Below are 15,665 nucleotides of genomic sequence, written 5' to 3'. Positions count from 1 at the left end.
CCTGGCGGTTAAATTTCGCGTCTGTAGCACGTCATCTCCGTGGTGTAGCAATTTTAATGGCCGGTAGCGTATTAAGTCGGTGGTCATAACGTTTTGCCTCATGATAGACTCTTCCCTGTGCAGATGTTATAATTAATTTGTCAGACGCAGTCGTGTTTTGCGCTATACCGTCTGCACATTTACGAATTTAGCGCCACGCCCAGTTTGTTAATGTCTGCGGCCAACGCCCAGCTGCTAATGGCCTCTCCATAATTGAAGTGCACGCCTGGCGTTCGTCACGGCTGAGGCGCTACGCGTGTAGAACCTGTTGTGTTCGGAGGAGGTGGACGTAAACTAGCTCAAGAAGTTGCCGATAATTATCACGCCATCACCTGTTTGTACTAAAAGCAGAGAGCGATGTGAACTGACAGCTTACACTCGCCACACTTCTGGTATTCGTAAGCAAAGTAGATCACCGTTATCACATAGTATTACCCCTCCATATGGATGATGATAATGTTAGGTTTGTGGGGCTCTCAACTGCGCGGTCATCAGCGCCCGTACAAAGTCCCAATTTATTACACAGTCCAATCTAGCCACTATCAGACACGATGATCATGAAACGATGGGGACAATCCAAAAATGCAGTCTCCAGGCACAGAAAATCCTCAACCGGGCCGGGAATCGAACCCGGCACCCCGTGATCCAAGGGCATCAACGCTAGCCACTTGACCACGAGCTGCAGACCTTCCATCTGGATCCATACCTTGCAAAGCTGTGGAAGTGCATCGTAGACGATACTTACCATTCTGGAAACATGCCCCAGGCTGTTGCTAAGCCATGGCTTCGCAATATCCTCTGTTCCAGGGGAGCTACTTCTAAAAGATTCGCAGGAGAGCTTCTGTGAAGTTTGGAAGGTAGGAGACGAGGTACTGGCGAAAGTAAAGCTGTGAGGAGGGGACGTGAGTCGTGCTTGGGTAGCTCAGATGGTAGAGCACTCGCCCGCGAAAGGCAAAGGTCCCGAGTTCGAGTCTCGGTCTGGCACACAGTTTCAACCTGCCACGAAGTTTCATATCAGCGCACATTCCGGACCAGAGTGAAATTCTCATTCTGGATACTTCCCATTTTTTGGAATCATCAGTTTTCTGTCTGGTTCCATGCTGCCTGCCAAAATATCCTCTCCTGTACCAACCTCTTCGTCTGAGAGGAACACTTGTTATAGTGCAACCATTTCAGCAAATATTTTCCAGCTTTTTGACTTCTCGACTTCACAACCATTTCTTTCTAAATATGTATATTGAGGGAGAACGTTCATGGAATTGACCGAAAATATCAGTTTTAAGTTTATTTTCCATTTGTTAGCAGAACTCATGGTCAATAAGTTCTCAAAGTTTCAATGATGAAATCGCATCTGAAGGGCCTGAAAAATAGTTGAGTATTTGACGCGACCTTCCTGCCACGCCCACTTTCTGAACCTACGCTTCAGTACTAGCTCGGTGGACAACGATTCCCTGGATTACTTTCAAGCAAACTTGCACTCGATATATCTAGAAGGCTGTGATATATACTGTGACTCTGTTCAGTATTTTAGAAATAGTAACAAATTTCTAAGATGGAAATAGCACTGGTAGACACAACAGACTCACAAAGAAGACCATACAAGGGTTTTATGGCAAGGCTCTCGGAGAGAATCTGTCCAGTTGAAGTGACATGAAAAAGTGCAGTATGGGCTACATATGTTCCACATGGAATCGACAGATGAACACCCCATTCATCATCTGTGTGACATTAGCTGGTATAAATACCTAAAGCCTCAGAGGGATAGCAATCTCTACATTAATAACGAGACTCTTCCAAATTGTGTCCTGGATGTTGTAAAGCCGGCTTATAGGTTTCTGGTCGATCCTGAACTTCAAACAAAAAGATTCATGGCGAAACCCGGAATTCAAATGAATTTCCACATTCACTAACATGGAAGCGATGCCCTACAATCACATTTTCATCTGATACAGTTGTCATAAATGCAACTTATGGCAACGTAGGGAAGGCTTAGATATTAGACTGCGTCGAGGTAGTAAGACGCCCGAAGTGACCGAACGGTTCTAGGCGCCACAGTCTGGAACCGCGCGACCACTACGGTCGCTGGTTCGAATCCTGCCTCGGGCATAGATGTGTGTGATGTCCTTAGGTTAGTTACGTTTAAGTAGTTCTAAGTTCTAGGGGACTGATGACCTCAAACGTTAAGTCCCATAGTGCTCAGAGCCATTTGAACCATTTTTTCAAGGTAGTAAACATCACTCGAGACGTTCTGAGAAAAATAGATTCATGGCCCTTCTCTGTAGATGTGAAGTCGGTTGAAGACTTGCTATAGGAATGAGGGCGAAAAACAAGAAATCAGAACAGAACCCTTGAAGGGAAAGAGCACCCTAAGTACAAACCTGGGGACTTCTGAGGAGGTGACAGAAGAAGAAATGTCAGGTTGAACTTGAAACTGCATTTCCTGAAAATTATGTTATTTAAAAGCTATAGACTATACCTTTTTTCAGTATCTGTTATTATGAAATTTTGCTCACTTATTTTATACAAACGCAGTAAATGTTGTCTCAAGAGTACATTTTGAAATTCTGAATGTTGGCTGAAATATGGGGCAAAGAAGTTGGAATTTTGCATGAATTTTATATTATGCTTACAGAATTAGAATTTAAAACAATATTAAAATTCTCCTATTCGGTATCTTAAAAAAAATCTCATGAGAGGACGTTACTGAGAGAAGATGTTGTAGAACTATCTTATATAGTCTCTGAGAAAAAGGTACATAAATTATTTTTCTAAAATAAAATTATTAAATTCTACAGACATCAAAAAACGTTTTGCATCACCTCAGTTCCCAGAACTTCTGAAGATAGACGTTGACTGTGGATATTGTACCACTGACACAGTCCCTTTGACTTGACTGTTCAGCGATGTCACAAAACCCGCCCAAAGCTATGAACAACCATGCATTAGCAGCTCCTATTAGACGGAGGGGGGTGCGACAGCCGATCAGTTCCAGTCATTCTACCAGGAAGAAGGTGCACGGCTCGTGTTGTCTGTAGGTCAACCATGTCTAGACGGTCAACACCGCGGCTTGATCGCTTCGGCATTGATTTCTTCATTCTAACTTTTCAGACACGTCGCAGGAACAATATTGCCTCGCGTGTTCCTGTATTTGGAACAATAACTTTTTAAACTGATAGTTACACAAATTTACACTTCTCGGCAGTTGCAGTCCTTGGAATAGTAATTATCACACATTTCCTTAAATCATGGGATATTTCGCTGGCTTCATATATGTGGCATACAATGGCAGTAGTTATTTTATTGCTCTTTCTCACAAGGTTGTCAATAATTCTGAACGCATGTCGTCTATTCCAAGGGCCTTATTTCGACTTCAACGCTCTATCAAATTGTTCTCACAATATGTTACTTCCTGGCTCATTCTTATGCACTTTCTCTCCTCTTTCTACTATACTGCATTCTATTTCGTTTTCTTGAACCGAATTGCTGTAAAGGGCGGGTCAGAAACGAAATTACAACTTTACAATGATGTAGAAATTTACTGAGACAGCGTACACAATCCGTAGGTGTATAATTTTGCAGAAAACAATTTCAAGTTTAACATAAAAGAGTGAAGTGTAATTCTGGTTCGATGTGACTACCATTTGTAATGCGGCAAACATCAGACCGGTAATGAATTTCTTTCCACACTCGATGCAGCAAATCGGGCGTAACTGGTGCAACAGCAGTGTAGATCGTGTCAGGAAGAGCTCTCTATAAGGGAAGCATCCAGGCGTCTCGGAAAGAACCAAAGCGATGCTGTTCGGACATGGAGGAGGTACAGAGAGACAGGAACTGTCGATGACATGCCTCGCTCAGGCCGCCCAAGGGCTACTACTGCAGTGGATGACCGCTACCTACCGATTATGGCTCGGAAAAACCCTGACAGCAACGCCACCATGTTGAATAATGCTTTTTGTGCAGCCACAGTGAGTCATGTTACGACTCAAACTGTGCGCAATGGGTGCGTGATGCGCAACTTCACTCCCGACGTCCATAGCGAGGTCCATCTTTGCAACCGCGACACCTTGCAGTGCCGTACAGTCGGGCCACACAACATGCCGTAGGGACCAGTCAGGATTGGCATCAATCTCTCTTCGGCGATGAGTGTCGCATCTGCCTTCAACCAGACAATCGTCGGAGACGTGTATGGTGGGAGAGCGGTCAGGCTGATCGCCTTAGACACACTGTCCAGTGAGTGCAGCGAGGTGGAGGTTCCCTGCTGTTTTTGGGTGGCAATATGTGGGGTCGACGTACGCCGCTGGTGGTCATGGAAGACGCCGTAACGGCTGTACGAGGCATAAAGAAGTGTGTTAAAGATGTTGTATAGTGTTGTAGGCACCTCAAGGCACTCTGGGATGCCTCTCTGGGCTCTCTCTGAGTGTCTCTGGGGTCTCTCACTCTCACACGACAGCAAAAAAGAACCCTATTGGGTCACGTTCAGTGACTCATCCCGAGTCATCCAGATACTGATTCACCAGAAAAACACGGATACATTATCTTGGGGGGCCCACAGCTCTGTGGGGGGTGAAACCCCGCCTTCTGCGCTTTTTTATATATATACGCTCAATTGCTGTGATGATTCTATATACATATATATCTTCGATATGATTTATATATATTTTTAGTATACTATTCTATGTTCCATATAACCTAACTGTGGTTAAAAAAAGGAGCGCCTAGCGGCGCGGGGGCTTCTAGATTTACAAAAGCCCCCGCCGCTTAAAAGAGTTTAGGATCTTTATGTATATTTAATTTAGTTTATTTTGTTTTTATTTTTAGTTTAAACTATATGATTATAGGTATGTATAGAATCCTCTTTTTCTTATCTTTGAGATGGTGTTCTTATCTCATTTTCTCATTTTTGGAGATTTCGATGCACCGCAGGACAGGTCCCTCTATATACTTTACTTAGCCCCAGCCGCTCAGTTGCTCCTGATGAGGGCACTTCCGCCTGTGTTATTCTTATGGAAGTATTGCCATCTTCCGACCGATGGTGCAACCATATGTGCAGCATATTGGCGAGGATTCGTCTTCATGTACGACAATTCGCACACCCATCTTGCACATCTTGTGAATGAGATCCTTCAGGATAACGACATCGCTCGACTAGAGTGGCCAGCATGTTCTCCAGACATGGACCCTATTGAGCATGCTTGGGACATATTGGAAAGGGCTGTTTATGGACGACGTGACCCACCTACCACTCTGAGGGATCTAGGCCGAATCGCCGTTGATGAGTGGGACAATCTGGACAACCGGTGCGCTGCTGAACTTGTGGATAGTATGCCACGACGAATACAGGCATGTATCAATGCAAGAGGACGTGCTACTGGGTATTAGAGGTACGGATGTGTAGATCAGTCTGGATTACCACCTCTGAAGGTGTCGCTGTATGGTGGTAGGACATGCAATTTGTGGTTTTCATGAGCAATAAAAAAGCCGAAATTTCCTGTACAGGTTTCGAAACTCTCGGATCGAGGTGAACCAAAACTTTTTTTGGTGTCTGTAGATTCTCTAGCCTGCCTACCCAATTAAGGAGTCCAACATTTGACAATGTGACCCATGCAATGGCAGTTTTGATTTTTCCTGATAATGACATGCTCCCCACTGGTATTTCTGAGCCGGTGACTACATTAATTCCGAAGTGTGTTGTCTAACATGACGCCCTCATCATTAAGACATACAGTAGGGTTGTACCCTTTTCGGAAATGTAATGTCTGTAGTCTGCCGCTGCTTTCAGCTGTTTGCGAAACCAACATAGGCATGAAACATCCTGGCAGATTAAAACTGTGAGCCGGACCGCTGCAGAGTGAGAATCTCATTCTGGCAACACAGGCATGCTGGTTAACACTACAAGGCCATATCAGTCAACCGTCCAGATTGTCTCCACTGCTGTGGTCAACAGTCCAGAGACAGGTTTGATGCAGCTCTCCGTGGTACTCTATCCTGTGCAAGCTTCTTCAACTCTGAACAACTACGGCCACCTTCATCATTCTCAATCTGGGTTCATCTCTTGGTCTTCCTCTACGAATATTGCCTTCCACGCTTCCCTCCAATATTAAACTGGTGATCTCTTTACGGCTCAGAATACGTCCTACCAACCGATCCCTTCTTCTACTCAAGTTGTGCCACAAATTCTTCTGCTTCTCAGTTCTATTCAGTACCTCCTCATTAGTTAAATGATCTACCCATCCAATCTTCAGCATTATTCTGAAGCAGCGCATTTCGAAAACTTCTATTCTCTACTTTTGTAAACTATTTATCGTTCATGTTTCACTTCCATACATGGCTACACACCATACAAATACTTTCAGAAACTACTTCCTGACACTTAAGTCTGTACTCGATGTTAACAAATTTCTCTTCTTCAGAAACGATTTCCGTGCCCTAGCTAGTCAACATTTTATATCGTCTCTACTTGACCATCATCAGTTATTTTGCTCCCCAAGTAGCAAAACTCATCTAGTACTTTGTCTCATTTCCTAATCTGATTCCATCAGTATCGCGTTTTTATTTTGACTAAATTCCATTAGTCTCGCTTTGCTTCCATTTTACATCCTCCTTTCAAGACACTGTCCGTTCCGTTCATCTGCTATTCCAGGTGCGTTGCTGTCTCTGACAGCACTATAACATCGTCGGCAAACCTCAGACTTTTTATTTCCTTTGCATGGATTTTAGTTCCTACTTCAAATTTTTCTTTTGTTTCCTTTACTATTTCTCAACATACAGATTGAATAACATTGGGGCTAAGCTACAAGCCTGTCTCCCTACCTTCTCAACCACTGCTTCCCTTTCATGCCCCTCGACTCTTATAAATGCCATCTGGTTCCTGTACAAACTATAAATAGCTTTTTGCTCCCTGCGTTTTACCCCTGCCACTTTCAGAATTTGAAAGACAGTATTCCAGTCAAAGTTGTCAAAATCTTTCTCTAGGTCTACAAATGCTGGGAATGTGGGTTTGCCTTCCCTTAATCTATCTTCTAAGATAAGTAGCAGGAGTAGTATCGCCTCGCGTGTTCCAACATTTCTATGGAGTCCAAACTGATCTTCTCCATTGTTGGCTTCTACCAATTTTTCCAATCGCCTATAAAGAATTCGTGTTAGTATTCTGCAGGCAGCTCTGACTTATGAATCTGATAGTTCGTTAGTTCTCACATCTCTGAAAATCTGCTTTCGTTGGGTTTGGAATTACTACTACTGTAAATGCTGCTGCCCCTTTGCAGAACCCACGTATTAGTGTGGCCTCTCAACAGATACTCTTCCGTTGTAGATGCACCTACGGTTCGGCCGCTTATATTGCTGAAGCACACAAAGCACCCCTCCTTGCCAAAGTAGTCTTTGTTATACATAATATATTAGTCCAGTAGACCAATCCACTCTGGGAAACACATCCAGTACTCATGTGCTAGCGGTTCCTCAATCGTTTCTTCTTTTGTCAACTTCTACATCATCAGTGTTATCTCCTTCATGCTTGCCTTTATATGACAGTACTTTTCCATCTCGTGGTTGTTGAATAAGTCTGTATTTCCAATTTTACGTTTCGGCGATTGTATCTTGCACGATAATGCACAGAACCCAAATTAACTTCGAGAAAAAAAAAACGAAAATAATTTACTTATTTATTTTCTCTATCCACCGAAAAGCTCCAGTGCGAAAGTTTCTCGTAATTTATGCGCAGCTTTCCGCCCCGAAATCGAGTACGACACATACCAACTCGATTCCCATGAAAGTGGGTTAGTCTGTTTGCTGCAACACTTGCTGTCTGTCCGAAACTGAGCTCTGTCTCGGATGACCTTAATGTCGACAAGACGCTATGCATTGTTTTTTTTATGTCAGTGCATAAATCAGCAGTTTTATGCTGCTGACCATGACTCATAGTACTTTCCCAAGCACTATCTCTATGAAACCTAAATCATTACATAATTTTATTCAAGTTATTCATATGTGAGACTGCTGACTAGTGATACAGGATGCAAACTAAGTGATAGTACTTACTGGTCACACGTCTCCGCAGCAGTCATAGAATGCAACATGGCTGCCAGTGCTGCCAACTGCAGAAGAGCCAACATGGCACCTCCTTTGGCAGCAGTCATCTCTGGTATCTGGTCACTCTAGCATCTCTGGAACAGAAAGTGACGGTGCTAGGTGAGGCGTATTTCCCATGGAGGTGAATAAATGTGCGGTATTCTAAATGTACATTAGGGAAAAACTGCATACTCCAAAGGTTTTTCTAGAATCAACATCAACTGTGGAAACAGCAATAAATACATTCCTGGAAATTGAAATAAGAACACCGTGAATTCATTGTCCCAGGAAGGGGAAACTTTATTGACACATTCCTGGGGTCAGATACATCACATGATCACACTGACAGAACCACAGTCACATAGACACAGGCAACAGAGCATGCACAATGTCAGCACTAGTACAGTGTATATCCACCTTTCGCAGCAATGCAGGCTGCTATTATCCCATGGAGACGATCGTAGAGATGCTGGATGTAGTACTGTGGAACGGCTTGCCATGCCATTTCCACCTGGCGCCTCAGTTGGACCAGCGTTCGTGCTGGACGTGCAGACCGCGTGAGACGACGCTTCATCCAGTCCCAAACATGCTCAATGTGGGACAGATCCGGAGATCTCGCTGGCCAGGGTAGTTGACTTACACCTTCTAGAGCACGTTGGGTGGCACGGGAAACATGCGGACGTGCATTGTCCTGTTGGAACAGCAAGTTCCCTTGCCGGTCTAGGAATGGTAGAACGATGGGTTCGATGACGGTTTGGATGTACCGTGCACTATTCAGTGTCCCCTTGACGATCACCAGAGGTGTACGGCCAGTGTAGGAGATCGCTCCCCACACCATGATGCCGGGTGTTGGCCCTGTGTGCCTCGGTCGTATGCAGTCCTGATTGTGGCGCTTACCTGTACGGCGCCAAACACTCATACGACCATCATTGGCACCAAGGCAGAAGCGACTCTCATCGCTGAAGACGACACGTCTCCATTCGTCCCTCCATTCACGCCTGTCGCGAAACCACTGGAGGCGGGCTGCACGAGGTTGGGGCGTGAGCGGAAGACGGCCTAACGGTGTGCGGAACCGTAGCCCAGCTTCATGGAGACGGTTGCGAATGGTCCTCGCCGATACCCCAGGAGCAACAGTGTCCCTAATTTGCTGGGAAGTGGCGGTGCGGTCCCCTACGGCACTGCGTAGGATCCTACGGTCTTGGCGTGCATCCGTGCGTCGCTGCGGTCCGGTCCCAGGTCGACGGGCACGTGCACCTTCCGCCGACCACTGGCGACAACATCGATGTACTGTGGAGACCTCACGCCCCACGTGTTGAGCAATTCGGCGGTACGTCCACCCGGCCTCCCGTTAGCCCACTATACGCCCTCGTTCAAAGTCCGTCAACTGCACATACGGTTCACGTCTACGCTGTGGCGGCATGCTACCAGTGTTAAAGACTGCGATGGAGCTCCGTATGCCACGGCAAACTGGCTGACACTGACGGCGGCGGTGCACAAATGCTGCGCAGCTAGCGCCATTTTACGGCCAACACCGCGGTTCCTGGTGTGTCTGCTGTGCCGTGCGTGTGATCATTGCTTGTACAGCCCTCTCGCAGTGTCCGGAGCAAGTATGGTGGGTCTGACACACCGGTGTCAATGTGTTCTTTTTTCCATTTCCAGGAGTGTACAAACTCAGTTCACTGTTTTTGATCATTATATTCATCACTGATCACCATTATCATGAGAATGTACGCAGCACAGACTAAAAGAATGTAATCTTCCTAGTCTTATGTTAAGCCATTGATTTTCGCTACTACAAAATACGTGGCTGCAAAACATAATACAGCATTTAGTATCAGATTGAAGACCATTAGTAAAAGCCCTGAAAATTAAGAAATGTGATCAGATGCAAATGGCTGTACCTCAGACATTCATTCCTGTACTTTTGCGAGTTGTGTTTAAGGAAAATCAGTTTATATATATTATCAGTACTAAGCTGCATCATTTTATGAGCAACATGTATGAGCAGGCACACAGCTGATACCGGTGAACAAAATGGGCACTTTGTGAATATCCTATATGGGACTTTTGTAATTATATACTGAGTATATTCTTATTTTTCTCCTCCTCTTTCACTTTGCTATGTTTAATAGCCACTCTTTGACAGTAACACTGGATTTTGACTTTCTGTTTCTTTTGTTTGTGATGTACCACATAAAAGTTGTAAATGGGAAACTATTGAGAGTCCCTCCAGTGTGATCAAGCGAACTGACTCTAACACCATACATCTAATGCTGTATTGATTTATTTTGCTTTTGTTTCATTTAATGTTACATCGTTGAGCTTCTTTAAATATTATTTGAATTGATAACACAAAATTGTATACTCCTTTCTTTGTTAAAACTTTGATGCAATGTAGTATATCTGTCATTTAAATACTTTGTCTCAATTTGAGGGAACAAAACTTACAGTATATAATTGTAATTTCTGTGTGAATAATTTTTTGTAGAAATTTCAATATGTGAAAACGTTCTGTTTTATTTAATGTGTTTGGTTGCTGTTATGTAAACTGCTGATCCTCACTTAGGATTCTTAGTTCTTTAGTATGTAAATGGTGTAGTGGTTCCCCTTGGGAACTGAACTGTCTAGCGCAAATTGTGGCTGGCCTAGGTAGAAAAGGTGGAACCAAGAGACAGTCGCCGACGAGCTACCAAACTGTGCACTGCCATGTTAAAATTGTACATTGTGCTGGTTCTGAGAGAGCGTTTTTCTGCCACTTTCAGATGCCTCGTATGGATGGATCAAAAGTTGGAACGATTCTGGAATTGGTATCCATCATCGCCACCAAGAAGGGACGGAGTCCAGCAATTCTGCCTGCAAATTCACCTACCAATATGCTATTGCCACCACATTGCGCAATCACTGTATTGGAATGATATAATAATGTACAGTGGAGGATCAGCTCATTGGATGTTTTAGTGTGCACAAATATAAGGTAACTTATAATTGAATTCATGCACCTACCTTGATTTTTTCCCTATCACAACACCTCTCAGGTTCCTCTCCATTTGAACTATCATTACCGAGTGTCCTATTTTGTGCAAAAAATGAAAGCCTTAAGGTTAGATAGTTAATTACATAATATTGTTTGATCTTTGATGAGAAGGGAATATTCAGGTTTACTGTGGATTTAGTGAAATTGTGGGAGGCAGTAAATGTAGTTTTGTGAAGTTTAAACTCGCCTATTTAATCATTTACTTGAAAGTAGAAGACTGTGGTAAACAAGTCAATTAGCAGTTACTTTTAAAGATTAAAAGCTCTTAAAACTGAAGCTTACAAAGTTTTGCTTGGTAAATGATCACTTTGCTGTCTGCAATAAATTCTAAAAGCTGAGTCAGTTTCTTGCAATTTTCTCAACATTGTGTTTCACTGTAGTAAAAGTGGAAAACTGCAATAGTAGAAAATTACATGTTCACTTGCTAAGCACATGTTTCTTTTGGGTATTGAAAGTGCATATTGTTAGTGTAATAAGATCCACAGGTTATCATTTACCAATATTTATGAAAACAATAGTATCTTTATTCAAAAGACAGTGACAAGTAACCTGTTAGTGAATTTCAATTAACTTTGATTTTAAATAGTAAAGTATTTAACTGAGAGAGACTCAACCTATTACCAGCTCATAATTTTGCAGTGAACAACATTTATAATTATACGTCAACTAGGAAAGTGTTTGAAAATTAGTACTTAACCTGTATCCAATTAATGATTCTGCAATGAATATTAATAGTAATGTTACAAAGACCATTTAGTTTCAATAAGCCTTGAAAGTAATAGTGTGTTTCGGTATCTGTTATATTTTTCCAAATAGTTTTGCTGCTCTAGCTATTAGTTCCAACCTTAACGTTAACTTAGGCAGGTGTCAGAGTTCATTGCACTCGCGTGTGGTAAATTATAGGTTGTGTTATATGTTAAAGTTACTCATACCTAATTTCTTAAACAAGAATGTTAATCATTCTCTTGCCTAATTAGGCTGGCGACCGTTTTCTTTACTCTCTAAACAGTATGGCTAAGTAAAATATTATTTGTTACTGTTGAAATGTTTACGTAATTCCGAAGTTCACTTCCGATAAGCCACTTCCATTAAGTACAATACGGTCGACATAACAAAATTCCTCTCAGAGGGTAACACTGCTCTGTTGCTTTATACCATAATTACTCTAACAAAATAATTCTGTTTTGCAAACTGCCTCCAGCTTCACGGTTATGGTATAGCAGTAGCAGACAGGAGTGTTATATGACGATAAAAATGTTAATTTTTGACAATTTATTAATAATGAGTGTGGATTATGAAATAATTTTTAAATTCAAGAAAGTGCATTCATTTGTGTGCAGTTGTTGTTGTTGTTGTTGTTGTTGTTGTTGTTGTCTTCCGTCCTGAGACTGATTTGATGCAGCTCTCCATGCTACTCTATCCTGTGAAGCTGCTTCATCTCCCAGTACCTACTGCAACCTACATCCTTCTGAATCTGCTTAGTGTATTCATCTCTTGGTCTGCCTCTACGATTTTTACCTCCACGCTGCCCTCCAATGCTAAATTTGTGATCCCTTGATGCCTCAAAACATGTCCTAACAACCGATCCCTTCTTCTAGTCAAGTTGTGCCACAAACTTCTCTTCTCCCCAATCCTATTCAATACCTACTCATTAGTTACGTGATCTGTCCACCTTATCTTCAGCGTTCTTCTGTAGCACCACATTTCGAAAGCTTCTATTCTCTTCTTGTCCAAACTAGTTATCGTCCACGTTTCCCTTCCATACATGGCTACACTCCAAACAAATACTTTCAAAAAACGACTTCCTGATACGTAAATCTATATTCGATGTTAACAAATTTCTCTTCTTCAGAAACGCTTTCCTTGCCATTGCCAGTCTACATTTTATAACATCTCTACTTCGACCATCATCAGTAATTTTGCTCCCCAAACAACAAAACTCCTTTACTACTTTAAGTTTCTCATTTCCTAATCTAATTTCCTCAGGGTCACCCGACTTAATTCGACTACATTCCATTATCCTTGTTTTGATTTTGTTGATGATCATCTTATATCCTCCTTTCGAGACCCTATCCATTCCGTTCAACTGCTCTTCCAAGTCCTTTGCCGTCTCTGACAGAATTACAATGTCATCGGCGAACCTCAAAGCTCTTATTTCTTCTCCGTGGATTTTAATACCTACTCCAAATATTTCTTTTGTTTCCTTCACTGCTTGCTGAATATACAGATTGAATAACATCGGGGAGAGGCTACAACCCTGTCTCACTCCTTTCCCAATCACTGCTTCCCTTTCATGCCCCTCGACTCTAATAACTGCCATCTGGTTTCTGTACAAATTGTAAATAGCCTTTCGCTCACTGTATTTTACCCCTGCCACCTTCAGGATTTGAAAGAGAGTATTCCAGTCAACATTGTCAAAAGCTATCTCTAAGTCTACAAATGCTAGAAACGTAGGTTTGCCTTTTCTTAATCTTTCTTCTAAGATAAGTCGTAAGGTCAGTATTGCCTCACGTGTTCCAACATTCCTACGGAATCCAAACTGATCCTCCCCGAGGTCCGCATCTACCAGTTTTTCCATTCGTCTGTAAGGAATTCGCGTTAGTATTTTGCAGCTGTGACTTATTAAACTGATAGTTCGGTGATTTTCACATCTGTCAGCACCTGATTTCTTTGGGATTGGAATTATTATATTCTTCTTGAAGTCTGAGGGTATTTCGCCTGTCTCATACATCTTGCTCACCAGATGGTAGAGTTTTGTCAGGACTGGCTCTCCCAAGGCCGTCAGTAGTTCTAATGGAATGTTGTCTACTCCGGGGGCGTTGTTACGACTCAGCTCTTTCAGTGCTCTGTCAAACTCTTCACGCAATATCATATCTCCCACTTCATCTTCATCTACATCCTCTTCTATTTCCATAATATTGTCCTCAAGTAAATCGCCCTTGTATAGACCCTCTATATACTTCTTCCATCTTTCTGCTTTTCCTTCTTTGCTTAGAACTGAGTTTCCATCTGAGCTCTTGATGTTCATACAAGTGGTTCTCTTATCTCCAAAGGTCTCTTTAATTTTCCTGTAGGCAATATCTATCTTACTCCTAGTGAGATAAGCTTCTACATTCTTACATTTGTCCTCTAGCCATCCCTGCTTAGCCATTTTGCACTTCCTGTCGATCTCATTTTTGAGACGTTTGTATTCCTTTTTGCCTACTTCATCCCTGAGAGCTACCCATTCTACTTCTACTGTGTTTCTTTCCCCCATTCCTGTCAATTGTTCCCTTATGCTCTCCTTGAAACTCTGTACAACCTCTGGTTCTTTCAGCTTATCCAGATCCCATGTCCTTAAATTCCCACGTTTTTGCAGTTTCTTCAGTTTTAACCTACAGTCATAACCAATAGATTGTGATCCGGGTCCACATCTGCCCCTGGAAACGTCCTACAATTTAAAACCTGTTTCCTAAATCTCTGTCTTACCATTATATAATATATCTGATACCTTTTAGTTTCTCCAGGATTCTTCCACGTATACAACATTTTTTTTAGATTCATGAACCAAGTGTTAGCTATGATTAAGTTGTGCTCTGTGCAAAATTCTACCAGGCTGCTTCCTCTTTTATTTCTTAGCACCAATCCATAATCACCTACTATGTTTCCCTCTCTCCCCTTTCCTACTGACGAATTCCAGTCACCCATGACTATTAAATTTTCGTCTCCCTTCACGACCTGAATAATTTCTTTTATCTCATCATACATTTCATCAATTTCTTCATCAGCTGCAGAGCTAGTTGGCATATAAACTTCTACTACTGTAGTAGGCATGGGCTTTGTGTCTATCGTGGCCACAATAATGCGTTCACTATGCTGTTTGTAGTTGCTTACCCAAACTCCTATTTTCCTATTCATTATTAAACCTACTCCTGCATTACCCATATTAGATTTTGTGTTTATAACCCTGTAGTCACCTGAGCAGAGGCCTTGTTCCTCCTGCCACCGGACTTCACTAATTCCCACTATATCTTACTTTAACCTATCCATTTCCCTTTTTAAATTTTCTAACCTACCTGCCCGATTAAGGGATCTGACATTCCACGCTCCGATCCGTAGAACGCCAGTTTTCTTTCTCCTGATAACGACGTCCTCTTGAGTAGTCCCCGCCCGGAGATCCGAATGGGGGACTATTTTACCTCCGGAATATTTTGCCCAAGAGGACGCCATCATTATTTAATCATACAGTAAAGCTGCATGTATTCGGGAAAAATTACGGCTGTAGTTTCCCCTTGCTTTCAGCCGTTCGCAGTACCAGCACAGCATGGCCGTTTTGGTTAATGTTGCAAGGCCAGATCAGTCAATCATCCAGACTGTTGCCCCTGCAACTACTGAAAAGGCTGCAGCCCCTCTTCAGGAACCACATGTTTGTCTGGCCTCTCAACAGATACCCCTCCGTTGTGGTTGCACCTACAGTACGGCCATCTGTATCGCTGAGGCACGCAAGCCTCCCCACCAACGGCAAGGTCCATGGTTCATTGGGGGTGTG

General features: G+C 42.7%; 1 protein-coding gene across 1 annotated transcript in view; it reads right to left on the bottom strand.

Moving 5' to 3' along the window:
- Positions 1-15,665, bottom strand: part of LOC126293207 (C3 and PZP-like alpha-2-macroglobulin domain-containing protein 8) — a 732,149-nt gene that overhangs the window by 581,195 nt on the left and 135,289 nt on the right. The window contains exon 2 of the mRNA XM_049986331.1: positions 8,074-8,198. Within this exon, the coding sequence (XP_049842288.1) occupies positions 8,074-8,171 (98 nt within the window). The 5' untranslated portion in view covers positions 8,172-8,198. The remainder of the gene's footprint in view (positions 1-8,073; positions 8,199-15,665) is intronic.

This window comes from Schistocerca gregaria, chromosome 10 (assembly GCF_023897955.1).
Source record: "Schistocerca gregaria isolate iqSchGreg1 chromosome 10, iqSchGreg1.2, whole genome shotgun sequence".
NCBI classification, from domain to species: Eukaryota; Metazoa; Arthropoda; class Insecta; order Orthoptera; family Acrididae; genus Schistocerca; species Schistocerca gregaria.
This window is presented reverse-complemented; position numbering and strand designations above follow the sequence as displayed.